The 22,614-nt window shown below is 36.4% G+C and overlaps 1 protein-coding gene across 1 annotated transcript in view; it reads right to left on the bottom strand.

Annotated features, from left to right (window-relative positions):
• The window catches only part of POLQ (DNA polymerase theta), a gene marked incomplete at both ends in the record, with an annotated part of 71,049 nt that overhangs the window by 29,880 nt on the left and 18,555 nt on the right, over window positions 1-22,614 (bottom strand). The window contains 10 exons of the mRNA XM_084231648.1: window positions 5,244-5,484; window positions 7,090-7,286; window positions 8,579-8,722; window positions 10,005-13,120; window positions 15,157-15,400; window positions 16,617-16,741; window positions 17,598-17,791; window positions 19,709-19,851; window positions 20,173-20,377; window positions 22,340-22,482. Coding sequence (XP_084087774.1) covers window positions 5,244-5,484; window positions 7,090-7,286; window positions 8,579-8,722; window positions 10,005-13,120; window positions 15,157-15,400; window positions 16,617-16,741; window positions 17,598-17,791; window positions 19,709-19,851; window positions 20,173-20,377; window positions 22,340-22,482 — 4,752 coding nt within the window. The remainder of the gene's footprint in view (window positions 1-5,243; window positions 5,485-7,089; window positions 7,287-8,578; window positions 8,723-10,004; window positions 13,121-15,156; window positions 15,401-16,616; window positions 16,742-17,597; window positions 17,792-19,708; window positions 19,852-20,172; window positions 20,378-22,339; window positions 22,483-22,614) is intronic.

The following is a 22,614-nucleotide window of genomic DNA, read 5'->3' on the forward strand; positions in this document are numbered from 1 at the left end:
ATTCCAACAGAATCTGCCCTTGCCCATATGCCAGTTGTTAAGGACTAGGGGGTCATTACTCTTGGAAATGCTTCAGTTATTTCTGGATTCCAAGTTAACTGAATTGATGAAGTAGGGAAAGGAATTAAATTAGCAAAAGAATATTAATGTTTGTAATGGCTTTATAGAGCAAATGAGTTTCTTTAAATCTATACCTGTAAGGAACTGTGAGGAGCAACCTCCCAGCCAGTGGGTGGCAATCACACCCAATGTGATGGCAGAAGGTGGGGCTTTCTAGACTGGAGCCCCTAATATCAACTCCATGGTGTAGAATGTGGAGCTTATAACCCTCTACCTCCATGAGCAGGGGTTGATGGGAAATAAGCGCGGAGCTGAATCTTCTGTAGGGCTGCTAGGCTTTTGGAGCAGTTGCACTGCTGGGGACTTTGACCAGGTAAATTGATGAATTTTTAACTATATAAGCTCCTGGGGGGTTGGCAGTTAAATCTGGTGAGGAGGATTGTCTGGAGAAGCTGCCAGTTTGCCACATATTGCTTGGACCTTGTTTGGTCCATCTTTGCTCAGCAGACGCTGTCTGGGATAGGACAGATGGTATCTGGCCATGTCCCAGCATATAATTTCTATTTCTCACTTCTTGTGTAAATAAAATTACAGTTTTACACTGTGCCTGCTTTTGGGTCATCTACTACAGGCGTAAGCTCATCAGTGAGGATATGCCAATTGGATCATCCTCTTCCATTCCCCTCCTGGAGTTTTACCCCTACTGCACACAAGCTTCTCCAAGTAACAGCCACGTATATATTTCTCAAATGACCAAAATACATTTCTCATAAATACTTCTTCATCCACAGTTCTTGACTCACAGCCCCCAAAACCCTTCCAACATCCTTAGTGAGAAGAGCAAAGGAGAGTTCTCCTGACCTAAAGTTTGGTCTCCATCCCCAGTTCCAGAAAGCCCTTCAGGGCCATAAAAGTGGTTATCTTGTTATTCAAAGCACAACTGGGTTTATGCTAATGAAGATGACTTTTAGAAAGCACCTAAGGTTGGGCTGGTTGCCAGGGGAACCAAACTTGAATAGAGGTTGGAACCTTCAGTCCTGCCTCCTGATTTCTAGGGAGGAGAGGGGCTAGAGGTTGAACCAATCACCAATGGCCAAGCCATCAGTCATTCTGCTACTGTGTTGTACCCAGGCTTCAAGAGGACAGAGCTCCTTTGATCAGGATGTTGCTCTTTGCATCTTTTCACCTTGCTGTTGATTTGTATCTTTTAATATTCTTTGTACTGAATCAGCAAACTAGTGAGTAAATGAGTTTCCTGAGTTCTGAGAGCCATTTCAGCAAATCTGGTTTATAGCCAGTCAGTCAGAAGTACAGGTAATAATAACCTGGGCTTGCAACTAGCATGTGAAGTGGGACTGAACCTTTACCTGTAGAACCTTTGCTGAAAACAGTGTCAGAATTGAGCTGAATTTTCAAATGCCCTGCTGCTGTATGAGAAAATAGGGAGGGGGCAGGAAAGCTCCCTCCTCCTCTCCACACATTGGAATTGATAGTTAGAATCTGGATCATCAAACACGTTCAAAACTAAGTTATTTAAAAGCACATAACTCATCTAGGCATAATTTAAAAGGTACACTTGAATAGGGCCTTCCCTGGTGGCGCAGCGGTTGAGCTCTGGGCTACAAGGCTGCCCGCAGCCTCTGTGGTGTTGGTTCGTTCCCCAGCCACTGGCGAGGGTCCCACAAAAAAAAAAAAAAAAAAATACACTTGAACACTTTTATAGTTATTAAAGAAATAAAAGTAGGATTTAAAAATATTCCCAAAGTTTATAGGCTAATTCTACATCATTTAGCAAAACAAGAAAAAAAGACTAGAAATAACCCAAATGCCTGCAGCAGAAAACAGATAAAAAGTATTTTGGCATACGCAGAGTGATGTGTTACCCCTCAGTAAAAGAATAAACTATAGATACCTACAAAAATAGACACAACTTCACTAACACGATGCTGAGCAAGAAAAGCAAATCCTAGTGTGACAAGGGTTCTGATTAAAAAAAACAAGCAAAACTCAAAATATCATTTGGAATTAAAAGAAAATATAGCAAACATATTTTTAAGTTAAAAAATTCAACTTAGGGCCTCCCCTGGTGGCGCAGGCAGTTAAGCTCAGTGCTGTGAAGCTGTCGGCAGCCTCTGCAGTGTTGGTTCGATCTCCGCCGGCTGGTGAGGGTCAGTCCCACATGGCGACGCAGACCTCTCCTGTCGCGCCCGCTGCTCCCCTCAGCAGTGTATTTCTGTTGATCTGCCTGCTCTGTTCCCCGCTCTGTCTCTGGTGAATCCTCTCACCCTCCCGCGAATCTGGCCTGTACCCCCGGTTCTTGTATACATAAATAAATCTTTTTAAAAAATTCAAATTAAAATGGAAGTAATAAAATTTTAGATGTACAATAAAGTAGAAACACATAGGTAGCTACTAGTGTATTTACAGTTATCGATGTGTTGATGTATGTAAGATTTTATTTTTGTGTAGAAGAACTGGGGTGTAGGCCACAGGTGTGAGGGGTGTGTGTGAGAGGATTCACCAGAGACAGAGAAGGGAGCAGCAGGCAAGAAAGGAACGGTCTGCTGCACCATATGTAGTTTGCTCCCTAGCCTGGATCAAACTCGGGCTGTCAAGGTGGGCCTTTATGGTGGTAGCACTGAGACTTAACACCCAGGCCATCATGGAGGCCCCACAGTTGGTAGATTTAAGTAATGAATAAAAAGAGGACCATACATGGACCTATGATGACAGTGTCCATGAAGGAAAGATCATAACTTAATATAAATCTGTGAAGCTGAGGTACTTTTAAAAATGGAAGTCAACTTACTCCATACCTAGAAAATCATCTCATTATGTTCAAACACTTTAGAAAAGATTTAGTTAATCCATGAGAAAAGAACAGGATACTACGTATTAGGTTATTTTAAGCAAAGTCACATTGTTACATTAACACCTAAATAAAAATGAGTTCTCTACTGGGAGAAAATCATCTGCCAGAATACCCACCCAGCAGGAAAGAACACAAGGGGAAAATAAAGGTGAAAAAATGGAGACCATTAAGATAAACACATCCCGAAATAATTATTTCCAAATAAAACTTAGGGCTATCCGCTTTTTCCCCCCCAAACCTCCCTTATATCATGTACTTTCATTCCACTGATTCTCTGAATAAGACTTAGCACTGTACAAGAATGCATTTAACATCTCATCACCTATTTTTGAAAATTTTCAATGCACACTGAAATTATGAAAGTAAAAAGTAATAAATCCAGATAATTTCCTGTGCTTTTCTGGAAAGGAAAAACTATTGTTTTATTATATCTGTAACAGCCTGTCTTTAGTTAATAGTCCCCCAAAGGAACTGAAAGCTTATAATTCTAATAATATGCGATAAATTTCTAAAATTTCTAAAATTTGTAAAAGACATATCACTATCATCAACTAGCAGTTGCCACAAATTACATTATCATCAATTAGTAGTTGCCACAAACTACACTGACTATCTGTGATACGTATTCTAGATACAAAACAGACCAGATAGACTGAGGGGAAAAAGCTGTGTCCATTCAGCAATACAGCCCATGATTGCAGCAGTCCTGGGGCATGTGTGCCATGGACTACCATACTTGGGCATGCGTAGGTTTAACTTGGAGAGGATGAAATTAAAATACTATAGAATCTATATTCCAAAGCTGCTAATTAATATCACTTAAGCAAGTAACATTTGAACAAATAAATTATTCTGGTCTGTGTATTATTCTACCTCAGTGATGCTGGGAGAAACTTACCACAAGTACAGAGGACTCCAGTTAGCAATAAAAATAATAGAAATGCAAAAGTGAGCACCTACTCTGGCAGATTGGCCCTTGATTATCTCATTTAATATTTAACATTTCATGAACCAGATTTAGAGATTCAGGAGCCTGTCAATTATTAGCCTCATTAATAATTCAAACAGTCTAGGTTCATAGATTCAAATCCTAGTGAATTCACCAGAATGTCATTTTTAATATTTATTAATCAGCAATAAATTCATAGTTTATACCTCACACTGAAGTCAAGTTCTACATCACTTCTGCCATAAGCATTAGTTATGTTCTCTGAAGTCAAGATACTCAATCTGGATCAACAGACTATCCAATAAATTCATGTTATTATTCAGGAGGGGAAAAATGATCTGTATGAATATCATCTGTTGAAAAAATAACAGTTCCAAAAAGAAAATAACTTACTTTTTTAAGAAAGATAAGCTTTTAAGTACAAATAAAAATCATTTGATAAAGTTCAAATATGAAATTAGCAATAAATAATGGTACTAAAATTCTCTTCATTACAGTAGATGTTCAGGTAGGCAAATTATTGCAAGCTAGACAGAAGCCTGTTTTTTATAAATAAAGCTTTACTGGCACACTTGTTTTTACATTGCCTATGGCTACTTTCTTTTTTAAGTTTATTTTTATTATTTTTTCAAGATTTATTTATGCATACAAGAGCTGGGGTACAGGCCAGAGATGCAGGGGGTGAGAGGCTTCACCAGAGACAGAGTAGGGAAAAGAACAGGCAGATCTACTGAAATACACTGCTAAGGGGAGTTGCCTCACCATTTGGGTTGCTCCCTGGCCGGCCGGGAATCGAACTCAGTGCTGCAGAGGTTGCGGACACCTTCATAGTACGGTGCTTAACCCCTTGCACCACCAGGGAGGCCCCCTCTTTTTTTTTTTTTTTTAAAGACTTATTTATTTATGCATACAAGAGCTGGGGTACATGCCAGAGATGCGGGGGTGAGAGGATTCACCAAAAAACAGAGTAGGAAACAGAACAGGCAGATTGACCAAGGTACACTGCTGAGGGGAGCATTGGGCAAGTCAGGAGAGGTCCACTGCGCCATATGGGTTGCTCCCTGGTGGGCCGGTGTTCGAACTCATGCTGCAGAGGCTGCGGATTGCTTCATAGTGCAGTGCTTAACCCCTTGCGCCACCAGGGAGGCCTGCCTATGGCTACTTTCATGATCTAATGTCAGAGTTTAGCATCTGTGATAGAAAAATGTCTGGGTCACAAAGCCAAAAAGATTTACTACCTGACCTGGTACCAAAAAAAGTTTGCTGACCACTTGCACTAGAGAAGCCAAAAGTAGAGCTGTAGCTAAATACAGAAATATTCTCAGTTTATAACATAAAAATGTCCAGGAACTTTAACTTTACCTTGAAGGTTTTCCTTCTTCAACAAATAATTGAGTTGATTCATAGCATTAAAGATGAGAATAGCCTCAACAGATGCTCTGTATCGCCCAGAATGTTCAGTGCTCACATTCAGTCCCAGGCTTTGAATTCCTTGGCCAGTCTCTATCCCCTCTAGGAGTGGAAGCTCATTGGGAATAAAACTGGTAACTATGCTGTGAAGAGTAGGCTCTGTAGAATCTGGATCTAGTAACCAGCATGCCACCTGAATGGAAGAACAAGTAAGATATTTTCTTGTTTTTCAAGACATTTCTGCATTCTTATTATTTTTTAAAGATTTATTTATTTATTTGTTGCACAGAAGAACTGGGGTATAGGCCAGAGGTATGGGGGTGGGGGTAAGAAGATTCTTGAAAACCAAGTGCCTCTCAACTAACTGAAATCATGTTTCTGAAAACACAGATGACCTCTTCTGCACTGGAGTTAATTTTGGCTAGATAACTATAATAGAATCTATACAGTCTTAGATTTATTTAATTCTTTCAACAACAGAAGAAGTAAGACATAAATGTTTATCATTAAAATTTCAAATCCAGAGTTGATATCTCCTGAGGATGAGAAGCTATAACTAGCACCATCCAACTGGTCACTTGATGGCTATTTTTAGCTGTCCCATGAGACCAGAAAGCTGTGGTTCTAATACTAGATATAAGAAACCAACACTGGATTTAGTTCTACTCTAAATTCTAACAATTACTATATGACTTATTTATTTTGTAGGTTAAGAATGCAGTTTTATAGGGCGATATTGAATTAAGACAGTCTGATCTAAAAATCAGCAAATGTTTTTATAAAAGTTAAATTTTATAAGTAGTCTGTCTTCTTCAAAAATACTATATTATCAATTATGGAATAATTCAAGTAGTTTATGCAAAAGGGTAGTATATAAATCTGAGGTACTTTGTACCCGTATTTTCATTTTGGACTCTGGAACATCAAAATTATGTGACAACCTTTATTACCAGTAATGGTCAGTTTAGAGGCTACATGTTATTCAAACGTAAAACAAGCCTGGGTTGATAGCTAGGATAGGATAATTTATCTGATACTGCCTTTGAAAATCTTTGCATAAAAAAGCTAAAGGAACTAAAATAAAAATGATACTACAAACAAATAGTATCATTCCTTAATTATAAGTTAATATTCCATACGTGATATGTATCCTGTATCAATGAAGAGGAAGGGAAATGGTCTCTCTTTGAGGGTTATGATACTGTACATAAATGCCTTCTGAAAATGTATTATACTGTTAAGTATATATTGTAACAAATCCTTAATAACTCAGAGTCATCACTTTGATGTACCTTACTCTGTTATTATCTAGAAAAGTTCTTACAGGCTAATAAGGTAAATCTATCCCTCGCTAACTACTATTATTTGTCCCAACTACTATTTTTTGCCTTGTGTCTACACATTTTTCCTATTTCTGCCTCTATCTTCATGGATATTTGAAACACCTGATATTAGATATCATAAATACATCATAAATCTGATAATTCTCCTTTTAAGTCTAATTTACTATGAGATAGAAAATGTAGAACTTATGACCAAAATAATTATTTTTATTTTCTGAAGAATGATATGAAATGAACATTCGTGCTTAGAATTAATGATTTTTTTTAATCTACAGAGACATCTGGTATATAATATTCTGTTCTGGATAGAATGACATTACTGCATAAGGAAATAACTACTTTTAAACAGTTAAGCTGAAAAAACTTACTTGTTGGAGATAAACAGCAAGTCATTAATTAACCTTAACATTAAAAATTTTTTTTTAAATACATAAAATATAAACAAGACATGGAACCTTAGGATCTTCATAACTTTGTTCCAGGGAGATACCACAAGACAGAAGGAGAATTTTATAGTTCTGGATGAAGTCATAGATGATAACAGAACTTTCTTTATCAGATTCCTTTTGAAAACAGGATTGAAGGTGCCACAGTCTGTCTTTCACAGTCAGGCTTGGATCCAGAGGAGGAGGGACCAAACTGGCACTAATTTCTTTAACAACAACAAAAATTACATGTATTAATTTGAAGCAGCAATTTTTAGTGGAAAGACTGAACAGGACTCAGAAGCCTAAGGGTCTAGTTCTATGTAACAATAACTCAACATGTTCTAATTCAGGTCATATTGGCTATGTAGATAAAGCACGTCATAATTTAAAAATCATGATTCGGCATAGGTGATTTACAATGTTCTAATTAATTATTAGGGAGAAAATTCTAAATCTTAAGATGCCTAAAAATAAAATTACAATCCTCCAAATAAGGAGTTAAAGATACAAAAGGCGGGCCTCCCCGGTGGCGCAGCGGTTGAGTGCTGGGTTGCGAAGCTGCCCGCAGCCTCTGCAGCTCCAGTTCGATCCCCGGCTGCTCCCCGGCCACCAGAGGAGGGTCCTGCATGTCCTGCTGCCCGCTGCTCCCCTCAGCAGTGTACTGCGGTCCTTCTGCCTGCTCTGCTCCCTGCTCTGGCTCTGGTGAATTCTCTCACCCTCCCGTGCTTCTGACTGTACCCAGTGCTTATATAAATAAATACATACATAAATAAATAAATGAATAAATCTTTAAAAAAAAGATACAAAAGGAATTTTGAAATGAATTTTAAGAAATTCCTTTTAAAAGAAGATTTAAATTAACATATAATTTTACATCCAAAAAGAAATATAAGTTAAAGTAACTTACCACAAGACATATTCCTGAAAAACAACTGAAAATATTTAAAGCGTACTGAGGAACAAATATTATATGGCATCCTTTAAAATGTTTCCAAACTAATTCTGTTTCTGTCTAAAACCAATCAACCAGGTTAAATACCCAGTAACCATAAAACGATAGTAAGTTATTTCGAAACCATTCCATTCAATTCCAAAGACTTATCCAAAGGTTATGTGATTGAACTACTACAGATGTCTAGCTCATCACTGCCTCTAGATGAGTTTCAGAACCAGTCAACTGTAGAAAAAAATTTCTAAAAAAAAAAGTGAGGATCTAATCTGCAATAGGCAACCCTGAAGGCAGCCAGGAAATCCTGAGGATCCACTAGCCCAAGAAAAAGCAAGGCATTAATAGCCCAAATGTGACAAGTGGAAGAGAGTTAAAAGTGGTGCTTCTAAAAACATTCCTTTTAGTTAACATATGAAATAATGTATACACTTGCCACTATGCAAAAAGAAAAATTACTTTAATCCTAAAAAAAATTCTAGATAATTACCAGGAAATCCTCAAATAAGTCTTTAGGGCGTACATTAAGAGAGTACATTATGGTGACTTGGTAATATAGAAATTACTTACCAGAATGCTTTTGCTCTGTTTCCAGTGAAAGATAATAGGCATCTCTTCCACCCCAGCATATTGCTAGCCCAACCACCAAGAGGTCATCACAACCATTAACAGGAAATCCATCATTTCTAACAGGGGTTTTCTGAGATGAATCAACTAAGTAAATCAAAAGTGAAATACATTTAAAAAGTATAAGTTCAGTACAATGAACATTAAAAAGATAATAAAAATCTGTCTGACAAAATTTCCAGATTCCTAAAATATACATTATTTGGATAATATTTTTGAGCTGTACAAAGATTATTCCAGGCTTCCCATCAATTAACTGTCATTATGAATGATCTACCAAAGATTTCTTAAAATACAAAAGATTTATAATAATGACTAAAATGGAAATTAAATTTAAAAACTACTTTGAATTTCTGTATCTCAAACAGAAGACCTTTTGTACACTACAAAAATTTTATAGCAAATTCAGTAATTTTTAAAGCTAAGAAACTCTAGAAAAATCAAGAATCTTACTTCTTAGTGAAGAACTAAGTATGGGTTTGTATTTGAAGTCAACATTTTTTCTAAAATAATATATCACTGATTTTACAAAGACATCAAGAACCAGATTTTCTTATTTATAATTATATTCCCAATACCTGGAACATATCTAGTGCATATTTGTTAAAGTTAAGTGAACGTTTTTATCCCTCTAAACTCTAGCACAGAAAATGCGCAGGAATTTTGTTTGTTGAATGAAAAATTATAAAACAGTAGTCAACACCAAAAGTCTAATCAACACATAAACTTTGATATTAACGTGTTCATGAATTAAAAAACCTTTATGAACAAATACGGAAATTTAAGTAAGCTGATCAAATTTCTGATTTCCACAACAAGTTGTCAAGCTGACCACTGCTGTTTCTCATGATACAGAATCCTTACTGTCATGAAGGCTGAACTATTTATGGCATTTGACCAAAAGATTCAATTCTGGGCTCTTGGGCCTACTTGGAAGGAGGCAGGCAGGTCTAATAGACACCCCAGGTACAATACTGAATCAGCCAGAGGAAGAGCAGTGCTCTGATGGTTTGCATTTTTTTTTTTTTTTTTTGTGGGTCCCTCACTGGTGGCCGGGGATCGAACTGGCGCTGCAGAGGCTGCAGGCAGCCTCACCACCCAAGCGCTGCGCCACCAGGGGAGGCCCTGATGGTCTGCATTTTTTCAGTATTCCCAGTCTCTGTGCTCAAGCTCTCCCACCTACGCAGGCAAGCAATTATTAGTCTAGTAGGACCGAATAACAAAGTTGCTCTATATGTAAACCCATGTAGAATAAATGTACTAAATTTTGAATAAATTTATTACATTTAATATGCAGTACTAAAAAGTCTAGTCCCATCTAAGTGCACTGTTTTACATAGAAATGAAAAAACTGAAAGTTAAGTCTTACCTTGTTTAAATCTACCGCCAATAGAACTTTTAGAAGATGTCAAATTACTGATCTTTTCACAAGCTAGTGAGATGGAAAATCGCTTCTTGCACTGCCATTCCTTAATGAATGTTTGAAAGAGAGTTTGGTTACTTGCTACATCAATTATAGTCAAACTTTCTGAACTGCATGAGGATGGCATTAACTGTGATCCATCCTGTGACAGATGCCACGAAAAACTTCTATCTCTAGCAGGACTGTCAGCTTTGAAGATATTTCTTCTCTCTGGACTTATATCATGGGTTTTAATATCTGAGCCACATGAAAAATTTTTTTCACCAAGTTGTAAAATGCTACTAGATTTTTTAGGTTTTAAGGAAGATGTTCCAAGAATACCTGGAAATACCAGCTTAGAAGCAGACGCTGGAGTAGGTGTGGGAGGAATGAGACCATTTTCATCAATGACACCATTTTCTTTACAAGGCAACAGAAATGAGGATTCACTGTGAATGGGATTGGTCTGGATTGCCTCAGTCTTGCTTTTTACTTCAATATTAGGGGAAAATGAAATTCCATGCACTTGATTTGGCTCCAAATTTGAAATCACTTCTTGTTTGTCATTTAGCTCCACATTTTTTCCATTCAAATTAGACAAGTTTATAGTGGCTAATTTTAGCTTTTCATTTCCTAGAGGACTGGACACTTTATCTAAAATCCTTTGTAGTCCTGGACTTAAGTCAATTGATGTCCCTGACCATATCAATGAATTATTTTGCCTTATCCCAGTAAACTTGTGTTTTTGAGAACTTCCATCTTTCTCTCCAATTACTTCTCTTTGGGAATAATCATTTTCTAGAATTGTTGGGTCACTGAATTCTACTGCTGGAAGAGATACTGCAGTATTATGTTTCTCTTGGACAGGAAATATAGCTACATTGTCCAAAACTTCAACCATCTGAGTAGAATCCATTTCTGAAAATATAAGAGACTCATCACTGTGGTAAGTTAACTGTTGATGATCATCTTGATTCTCGTTCATATTTGATTGTTTTATTGGGTCTTCTGGTTGTATGCACAAAGAATCATTGTAATAGGTTGATTTTATTTCAGAAGGAAGAGGTTTTATTGCTTGTACATCAAGTGGTTGTTCTTTTACTGGGCAGTTGTCACTGAAACTATCAAATAGTAAACTATCACTCAAATTCAAACTTGTTTCAGGAACTGGCAAACATTCTACTTCTATACCATTGGGGGTACTCTCTTGAGGAACTGGAGGTATAATTGGTTTCACAGCTTCTTGTGTTTGATAACCTTGAAGAAAACTATTTAATTGGGAGTCAGTAACAGAAAGTTCATTCCCTTTGAAACAAGAACCATTTTCTCCCAATAGTATTGGAGAAAGAAAAATGGGGCTTTTTGGAGTCCGGATATCAACCTCATGTGAATTAGTACTTGGTTCCATATTACCTATATTGTTAACTTTCAAATGATCTATATTCCTCATTCCTGGAAACAGTTGTTGACCAGGAAAAGTATTGTGAATTCCATTCTGTAAAGAGTTCATTGAATTCTGTTGGCCTAAGCTTTTTTGCATCACCCCTATTGACAGGTTGGTGTCCTTAGTTAATTCTTTGATATTTTCAGTTGTTATCTGTTGTATTATTTTCTCTGACTGAGTATCCAGATAGAAACTATCTTCAAAATCACAGAGAACTAAACTTAAGTCAGAAGCATGATTATTTTTAGCTTTGTTTGCTGCACAAGTATCTGTTTTTTCTTGTATTCTGCAGATATTTAGAGAATTTTCATGCTGGCCTCCTGATTTGCCAAATGCTCCAGAGGATAGAAGCAATCCATTGGTTATCTCAGTGCTGCTTATTTTATCTTCTAGTACCTGGAAAATATTTGACTTATTTTCCTCAGCATTAAATTTTATACTTTCATATTTGCTATCATTTGAGTCTCTATTTTCATAATTACTCACAAGTGTCTTATAGGGCATTTGTCTCTCTGGTATTTTTTTCTCTTTGGTGCATGTGTTTATCTGTTTATCAGAATGCTTTCCCGGGCACTGGTTAATGGGATTGAAGTCATGGTCTTTCATACAAACATACTGGTTTCTTGAATCATTTTGTTTTAGTGCTTTGCTTATTTTTTCTGTCTCTACAACAGCTAATTCTCTTCCACTTTCACTAACCATATTAGTGGCTTGACAAGTCACTGATTTTTTCTGGGGTTCTATGATAAAATGTTCCACAAGAATATTATTGGTTGTTTTTTTATTTTGTGAAAAACTTTGCTCTGCTTGTGATGGAAAAGATGTTTTGCTATATTTTTCCTCAGCACAGAAAGATAAATTTTTAACAAATGGCTCTGGACTTCTAAAGTTCACAGTCTTTTCATCTTTGGTAAATGAATTTTCATAACAAATAATATTAGACATGCTCTGTTCTTGTAAACCAATTCTATACAATCCAGTGTCTTTCTCAGGGCTATTGTTTCTGGATGGTTTCAGATGATTTTTCTGTTTCAGGAATTGAAAGGTTGTACTCATCTTTTGTGAACTAAAATTCAAAGTTTCATTTTTTGTTTTTTCAGATGAGAGAGTCTGACCAACTTTTTTACTGCTTGTTTTTCTCTCATTCACAGAGGTTCCTAGCTTCTCTTTATTTACACCCAAAGAAGTCCTTTTTCTTGCTCTGGAAATGGAATATACCTGATGTTCTTGATCCCCATCTTGGAACTTATAACAAAAGGAATTTGTGTGCTCTCTACTTTTATCCAAATCTTGCACTGTATTTAATGAATGCTTAACAGAAGAATCATGAACTAGGCTGTGACTGTTTTTCTTTGATATTAATTTTTTACAAGAACGCTTAGTTTGGGGCATAACTGTTTGTTCCTTTTCTTCTGACTCACTGCTAAGCATTGACTGTGTATTAGATTTTAAAAGGGAATGTATATTCCATTGTACTCCCATTTCAACTAAGTCCTGCTGCAGAATCACATTGGCTTCTTCCACTATTAGAGCTGCCGCTTCCCTTTCAGTTAACCCTTTTCTGCCAGTCACCCAAATCGTTCGCATGTTCCGTCGTTCTTCAGCTGCTTCCTCTTCCTCATCCACTGCCTTTCGGGCACTGTAAAAAATAAAACAGGAAAAGAAATAGATTCATTCTTTCATACAACTGGGGTGTAGGCCAAGGTGGGGGGCAGTGAGAGGATTCACAAGAGAGAGAGTGGGGAGCAGAATAGGCAGATCCACTGAAATACACTGCTGAGGGGAGCAGCAGGCGAGACAGGAGAGATCTGCTGTGCCATGTGGGTTATCTCTCTGGAAAGAAGCCAACTCATGCCCTAGAGGCTGGTGATAGATTTGATAGCACTGAGACTGTAACCCCTGTGCCACCAGGGAGGCCCCAGTGCTAGTTTTCTAACACTTATATACCAAATACTAAAAGGAAAGGTGGCCAGTTGCCAAATATACCAGTTTCAATTCAGAAAATGGAAAATATTATTACAATACTACATATAATCTATATACCTTACTCCAGTTTTACCAATCATTCTGCTTATGTTCTTTCTCTAATCCAATCTAGAATCAGGTGGTACATTTAGTTGTCATATCTCTTTAGCCTCCTTTAATTAGAAGCAGCTCCTGTCTTTTTTATGTCATTGATGTTTGAAGAATACTATCCAATTATTTTGAGGAATGTATCCCAATTTAGGTTTGCTTGGTGTTTATTCATGATTGACTTCATGTTACATTTTTGATAAGAAAACTCCAGAAGTAATAGTGTATCTCAGTACGCCAAATGAGGAGGCACATAATCAACAAAGGTTCTGGAATTTCAGAAGTGGCATAGTTACGGCAATCACAGCCTTAGCATAATACAGACGAGATTCCAAAATGTGCTAATACTTTTCTTCCAATTAAGTTCTTAAAAACATGCACTGCCTTCAGAAGACTCCCTGGAAGAGTTAAGTATGATATGTGTATGCAGTTACCATAGAGATACTCCCACACCTGAATTTTTTCACCTCCAGAACCTGTTATCAGTATATTTCTCTGAGAAAGAATGAATTTATCCAAAGATTCTGTGAAAAAAAATTGGAGGCTCTAGAGGAGATCAACACCTTTAGAGTGGGTTTAAAGCATCCTGTAGGTAGACTCTAGCCAGAGGCACAACCCAAGGTAAAAAAAAACTAGACCCAGTTGCTCTTCTGGTCTTGGGTCACAGAGGTGGCCAAATCAATGGGGATACCTCAGAAACCTCCTATGCAGGAGTCCTCTGCTTGGGTTGCATACCTAAGGCTCTAGGTGATTCCATCCTTCAAAATCTAGACAGGGGTTGTAGCTATGCCCCAACAGTATGCTGGCTAAAGTGCATGTTCCACCAGAGGCTGATGGAGCTGTATATGCTGGAATGCAGGAAGCAGAGCCCATAGTGTAAGGTGGTTCTGGCTTTTAACTATGCCCCCCTTCCCTCTCATGTACATTATAAGTTTCACAGTCTATGTTAGGCCTAAACTGAGAGAAAAGGAAGACTCATTGAACTAGAAATTATAGGAATGCTTTAACTTAGACAAAATTTTAATACCTGAAAATAAAAGTGTTAATACCTAAAAGTACCTAAACAGTTACAGGATCAGGATGACATTTCTTGTAAGAGTGAGTTAAAAGAACAGTGGCTGAGAAAATAACTATTCTTTGATAATATGCTGAGTCAGGCCCATTCAATGAATTTGTCACACAGACACACACACTAGTCAAGGAATCCTGTTTCCACAAACTGTTTTTGAGGGATTAGTGTTCCAGAGAATATTCTAAATGGGTACATAGTAAAGTGTTCTTGCCTATGAAAGTTTAAGTTGAGCCCTGGGTGTTTAATGAAAATCAAAATCCAACAAAACAGAGAGCATTGGTAACTTTCCTTTACTCAATCTTTCTAGTAAAAAACTATGATACTTTTAGAAAAGCCTGTTAGGTAATGAAATTTTTAAAATACACAAAATAAAAAGTAATCCTTAAGAGGGAAAAAGTAGCCACAGCTCTTCCATTTACACAAGGTATATCAAAGTATTACCTAAGAGAAAATTATTTTAATACAATAATCTATCTATTTACAGACATGATTTTTCATTTACTAACCCCATGTGGACAGAAGTTTCTTACCTTTTAAAAGGCACAGCATTTTTCAGAACAGTCTCTACTTCAGCAATATTTGCTCTGGCAAGATCTGCCACCGTAAGAAAACCAGATGCGTATAGGACCCTGGCTCGTTGTGCATTAAGTAAGGACACCCGGATCAGGTCACATAGCTCCCTTTGAATACCAAATGTAAGACGCTTCTGAAATTGGGAAAGTAGTAGTTCCATGTTGTGCCAGCCCAGGCGGTTGGAAAATACTGTAATCATGCCTAAAATATTCATAGAATATTTATTGAATTAACATTTCCTTATAGACAGTTTTCCCATTTTTATTTGATATACTTTTGTTTCATTGTTTCTTTTTCTCCCTAAAGAACTATAAAGTTTAACAGGTCTGAGGATGTAAGTTAACAGGAAAGCAGACCATATTAAGGGTCAATTTGGCCAGTTAATGTATAAACACATTAAATGTCACCTCACTTATTCTTAATCATGAACTTAACATTCAAAAAAAATTGAGGCAGAGTACATAAACATCATACAAACAAAAAGTCCTCACCCTAGTTCATTCCTCTCTCTTACTCTCTCAGTTCCTTTAATTTTTAAGCAAGAAAGAACTATTAAAAACAGGCAAGGAATTCTTTTCACCTAAAGGAAAATAAGAGAGCTAATTTAAATATTTAAATGTTAAGCAAACTACAAAGGGTGACGCTTCTATTGATAATTTCTTCTATGTGTTTTTTTTTTAAATTAAGTATCATTAATATGTAACATTACATAGTACAGACTTCCCAACTCAACAGCTATATCCTCTGAACTAAACAGGCCAGAGCAGCCAAGTGGCAAGACATTAAGAAAAGCATTTCTCTGTGAGAACATTAACTCTAGAGGCAATCTGAGCTCTTTGGTGCTAATAAGTTGAAGGGTAAGTCTCTCCCATCTTACCATCCACTACTCCCATCTTTCCCTCCATACTCTTATTTGCACACACAATTACAAAGAAACCTCCTTCACATATAACCTGAGAGCCCAAAGTTTTTTTTTCTCAGGACTTACAAGGATTTCTTGGTAAAATCCAACCCTGCCTGCCTAAGCTTAAAGGACATGGGTTTAATTTTAATGAAGAGACCAGTGTTTCCTTAAAGAAGAGATAGTATTTAGAACAGTAGAAATACCTATCCATTTGTATCCTTCTCCTCAATAACAAGTACTAATCAATAATCTGATTAGAAAAAGTGAGACCTTGTCTAATCAAAAGTCTGTGTCCATTTCTTCTTGTGACAGACAAGAGGGAAAACAAGAATAAAAACAAAAAAGAACCACTGTTTTAGATGTTCTGATGATGACATGGACTATACAAAATTATCACTTGACAGGATCCCTTCACTTTAAGGAGTCTACAATAGTGTTATTTGAAAAAAATAAATTTTAATTTGAACTCAAACCAGGGTCTGAAATAAATGTGGAAACCCTTGCTTAACTGACCTGCATAAATAGCAGCTGACTGTTGTAAAGACTGAATCTGTCCACGATTGCATCCATATTTCCGATTAATTTCCTTTAAGGGAACTTCACTGATTAAATCTAATAGCACAAGACTGGTGAAAAACCTGGAAAGTAAATCACCAAAAGTATGGTTAGTGACCACTCATATCTACTATGGAAGTTACAAAGCATATTATGAAACAACTAAAAACCAAAAAGGCAAAAGAGGAAATTTATAAACTCTGGAAAGAGTACCAATGGGATACAGAAATAGTGGGCAAAGACTGGGCTTAAGGCTTATAAAGTAAATTCTGATATACATCGGTAAGTACTACAGCAGAAACTAATATCTGTATAACAAAAATTATTCCTCCATTTTTAGTACTAATTTCAAGAAATAACACTTGGTTCAAGTAAAGTAATAACACAAAATTTTAAAGAACATTTAGTACACACTTAGATGATCATCTAATCATACTTTGATAAAATGAAAGAATTATTAAAACTAGTTTTGATTTGAAGAGTACAGTCACAAATAATCCAAGTAAATAAATCCTTAAAAATATATCTACTTGATTATGTTGCAATATAATAGACTAAAGCTTTAATAAAAATAATTTCATTATGTTTCTTTAAAGACGTAAAAGCTGTGCAATTTCCCCATCTGAATCTCTTAATTGCTCTTCCTTATTGTTAATGAATCACTTCTAAGGATGATACAAAGCATATCTTTGAATGAAGCCACAAAAAGTTGGCAGCTCTGATTTACATCTTACATAAGGAAATGAAGTAATTAAATGCTGAGGTCTTCATACATAACGGCTTCTAAACTGTAAGTTGCAAGGAAAAACTAAAATATCAATAAATTCAGTAAATACAGGAAATTGAGAATTTTTACTATTCTCAGCCAAAACTTTGATCTTAATAACAAAGTGACAATATACTGAACATCGAGGCTAGTCCAGGCTCCACGATCTTTACCTTTTATGAATAGCCATTTGTCGGTGCTGTCTCTCAGTTCTGGCTACTACTTTTCCTTTCACACAGTGGGCCAAGAACCTTTCTTCAACTCCCACTAGCTCTGCCACCCGTTTCATAGATGTTGGCAACTTCTCCCATAAACAGAAATATTGATACCAATCAATAGTAAGCCAATCCTCAAACATAGGTGTAACCTAAAGGGAAGAAAGGTCAAAAGTCAGTTAAAACTACTACCAAACGTAAACTTCATAGTGAAAACAAAAGCCCTATTATTTAGAAAATTTTCAAAATGTGGTAATACCTGATTTACATGGAAACTTCAAAAGAAATAACAGGGTTATGTTAGTGCCAAGAGAATAAACAACAAATTTAATAGGGGGACCATGATCAGAATGAAGAGATCAGTATACAGAAAGGTGATAAGAAAAAAAAAACAGACTGAGACAAGAGTCAGAGCAGCAGCAAGAGGAAGGTCTGGACTGGCTGAACATCACCTATAGGACAACTACACTCTCTGGTACTCCAGGAGAAGCACTGGCAGTCTCAACCACTCACATAACTATGAACAGATGGGCACCTTTGCCTCCTGGGACCAGTCCTGAAGGCTTTACAGCCCCATATGTTCCATGGGAGCTAGCAGGCCAGTGATGTCCATTTCTTCAAAGAAGGGATTAAACCAAGTGTGAGGATGATCAAATGGGAGGATCATCCCATTGATAGGAGAATCTCATCCTGGCCATGTTGGGGAGACAGTTCATGGTAGAGGTGGTGATCTATGGGGCTGTGGTCTCTGTCAGATTTGAGGACATTCTTTCAATAGGGAATAAAACAACCAAGCAACCAAAGCATGAATCTGCTTCAGGAAGTGCTTAACTTACCTCCCAACACCATATGGAATACAAAACTCACACCAACGACATCAAAGACAATTCCAAGTTTTGAAACTCAAAGATAATACTGTGAAAGAATACAAGCTGGCAATAATCCTTTTCTGTATGTCTATGCTTGTCCAAAATGGATGAGAGGTCTTTAGCATGTTCCTCTATCTGCTCACTGAAGGGACATCCCTGAACTATATGTTCTCCTTCTGCACTCATTCTTAGAAGAGGGATTACACTAGATAACCCTCAAGCATTGATGACTATCAAATGGAAAATGTGACTTTGTAATAAGCAAATTCTTCTTTTTAAAGGGGGTTCTGTGGGGGGAGTTCAATCTTTTGTTTTGCTATATGCTGCTCAGATACATCTTGGCAGTGCTGTTGTACTCTTCTCTGACATAAAGAGGATATGATGAGCACATACATAAGCCAGACCTACCAACTGAGAATTATGAGTATTATGAATGTCTGTGCATACAAAAAAAAAAAATAGCTTTTTTTGTTGGATAGTAGCTGTATTGATTTCTTCTTCCTCGGCCACTAAATTATTGGAATATTTTGTTAAAAAAAAAAAAAAAAAAAAAAAAAAACCTCACAGCCAGGACAAAATGAAGAGACCACTAAAATTACAAAACTGATTTACAAAATCCAAGAACTTTAACCATAGATACTTCAGTATCAATATTCTGACATTCATTATAATCTTAAGTATTTTATATGATTTCCAGGAAAAACACCAGAAAAATAGGAGAGGAAGGAAGGAGGAATCAATATTTGTATTTGCCACATTATCTAAATGTCCAGGATTTAAGCTGTAGTTGCTAGAAAGCCCAGAATAAAGTTAATCATAGCAACTACACATGACTTAATGATGTACATGTTATGCAGCAGCCTTTGTTTTAAGTTTTACATATGCTCTTAGCTTTAATTTCCTGATATATCATTGTCCTTTGTTATTGTCTTATATGTAATAAAATATATGCTTTTCTATAAGTCACCTCAAATCTTTGAAAGGAGGTTGAAGAAAACAGGCAGGCAAATAGATTAAAAGGTGACTACACATTTAGGTCATTACTTTTTAAAAAAACCTGTTTTAGCTTTATTCCCCCATGACAACCCTTGTCAAGGGAAATAGACAAGATGTTCCTTTAAAGTATCTTTGATGATGAAATTTCTATAAATGTAATTTTTCCCTGTTTTCACAAATACAATAACAAAGAAAACAGCTTACCAGATAGACAATATGTAGATCATTCTCTAAAACAAAGCCCTTCATTGCTCTTTGGAGGTCAGCAAAAATGTCTAAAGTATCAGTTGGAGACAATGAGGAAGAAAGAGTTGCTGAACCAAGATGTGTTGGATGGTACATTCTTCCTGGTTTGGGAGTGGTGTGGGTAAATAAAGGAACAAATGTTAAAAATTAAAAAAAACAACAACACTGTCTATATTTTGTAATTAACCTTTTAGTGTGTAATAAATTTTGCAAAGAGAATCTTGCCCAATGTATGGGATTTGTGAGCACACTACTAATTGTCTAATGTTGCTTAACACCACACTAACTTACCAAAAATAAGCTGATAGACTGCTTGAAAAATCAGTTTCTTTTTACACTATTTGAAAAGTTAATTTTCATTTTACTAAGCAGTCTTAAAAATGAAAAAGGGAGTAAATTGTAACAAAGAAGTAAATAATTACCTTCTTTTCCATCACTAACTTCAGTAATCTGGATGAATTCATTTTCTAGCAGCCACATTACACAGGCCTCGATTGTTCCAAGTTGATTTGCATCTTGATTTTTTTTAATCTCCTGCTTCCCTTCTTTCATACTTGCAGCCAAAAATGTGCAAGAAGCATAAGTTTGCATATCTTGTGATGTATTTGCCACTCCACCAACTATTATCTGACAGAAAAAGTTTGAAATTTCCTGTAACTTTAATAAAGCCATGCAGGGGCTCATGATAGAAAAGAAATGATTTGGTTTTCTTAAAATATTTTCAGTATCTTAATGTACAGACTCTTTATTAATTCTTCCATCATCACTCATAGACACAATGTTTTCTCATAAATGAAATCAATGAATATTTATCTGAAATGCAGAAACTAACAACATACATAAGGGAGGTACTGATGGCTAATGACCATGAACCAAATCAAATCTTATCATCCTTCTCAAATATGTGGGCACTCAGAAGTGCTAGTATGGACTACACTTCCCACCCAAGCATGGGGTAGGAGTAGGTGTAGAAAAAGTGAATGTGTCTTGTAAATATCATATCCCTACAGCTGGCCTATTATATTTATTACTAATTTGTCTCTTGCCATCATTAATGTATTATGTATTAAAAACAAACTAAGCCGGGCCTCCCGGGTGGCGCAGCGGTTGAGCGCTGCGTTGCGAAGCTGCCCGCAGACTCTGCAGCGCCGGTTCGATCCCCGGCTGCTCCCTGGCCACCGAAGGAGGGTCCCACATGGCACGCAGACCTCTCCTGCCGCCCGCTGCTCCCCTCAGCAGTGTACTTCGGTCCTTCTGCCTGCTCTGCTCCATGCTCTGGCTCTGGTGAATTCTCTCACCCTCCCGCGCTTCTGACTGTACCCAGTGCTTGTATAAATAAATAAAAATAAATCTTAAAAAAAAAAAAAAAAAAACAAACTAAGCCACCCTGAATAGAGCCACCTCATTTGTTTTACTAAGCACAAAGCATAGTTTTACAAAGATTTACTTAATCTTAATGTATTTTGATTATTTCCAGTTTATTATATTAACAATGCTATAAAAAACCTTCTTGCATATTTAATTTGATATAACTTCAGGAATATAGCCACAGATAAAATCCTACATGTAAATCTGCTGGATAAATGTCTATGTACATTCTGCTTTTTATCTTAGTAGGTAACCAAAAAAATCTGATTTAGTAGGAAATCAAAAAATAGTTTCACAGTCTGTTGAGAGCGACAAATTTTTTTTTAAAAGATTTATTTATTTATGCATCATACAAGAACTGTGGTAGAGGCCAGAGGTAGGGTTGGGAGGGTGAGAGGATTCACCAGAGACAGAGTGGGGAAAAGAACAGGCAGATTGATTGAAATACACTGCTGAGGGGAGCAGCAGGCGAGACAGAAGAGGTCTGCTGCACCATGTGGGTCATCTCCCTGGCAGGGGATAGAACTCATGCTGCAGTGGCTGCAGATAGCTTCATAATGCTTTGTCTTAACCCCCTGCACCACCAGAGGTTCCTTAATTCAGGATATAATTTCTATATCGTTACTATTCCTATATAGTCAATTATTTACTCTTTTTCCAAAATGAGACTAAAGGGAAACAAATTAAGAATGTTAAGTACAGGTACCAGTATTCCCTGCATCAATACTGAAACTAGTATCAAGGCATGCATGTATATGAATAGAAAACTTTTCTAGATAAGTACATGAACCATTTAAAGGAGTTACCTTGAGGATCTGAGCAAAAGTTTTCATTTTCACTTTATCTGAAAATGAGCTTTCCCTGTTATCTGAAACTTCTAATCTTATATATTTGTAATTTGAGTTTTATGTCAACAGGTAATATCTGAAGTGAGGAACTAGGGTTCATTTTTATTACCAGTTTCAAATATTCAGAAAATAAAAAATAGCTAAAAATAAAAAGAACTATCTGGCATTTGGGTTTTAATCCACTTTTGAAATTAATACAGCACTAGTTTTAAAACTCTAGGAAATAACTATATAAAACAAAGAAAGATACAGATGTACGAAGCTATATAATCTCATAAAGAAACACAAAACTAAGACTTTTCATATACAAAAATTTTACCATTGTATTATAGATACAAGAGAACAAATGGTAATTTAAGGAACCCTCTCTTACCTCCAGAATAGCTCGAATCATGCTAGCAGTGACTTCGTCTCCTTCTTGTCTTCTTAGACAGCTGTGAACAGGTTTTAGAGATCCCTGAAGTAGAGCTATGCCTTTTGATTTCTCAGAGTTCTTACAAATTAAGATGCTCTCACCTACAAACAAAAACAAAAACAAAAACATCACTAGCAAAAACCCCAACACATTTCCAAAAGATATGGCTAAATAGAATTTAAATTATCAGATTTATCTAAAAGGAGATAACAGTGACAGTGATTGCTATGGTC

Source organism: Talpa europaea (assembly GCF_964194135.1).
Source record: "Talpa europaea genome assembly, chromosome: 4".
NCBI lineage: Eukaryota > Metazoa > Chordata > Mammalia > Eulipotyphla > Talpidae > Talpa > Talpa europaea.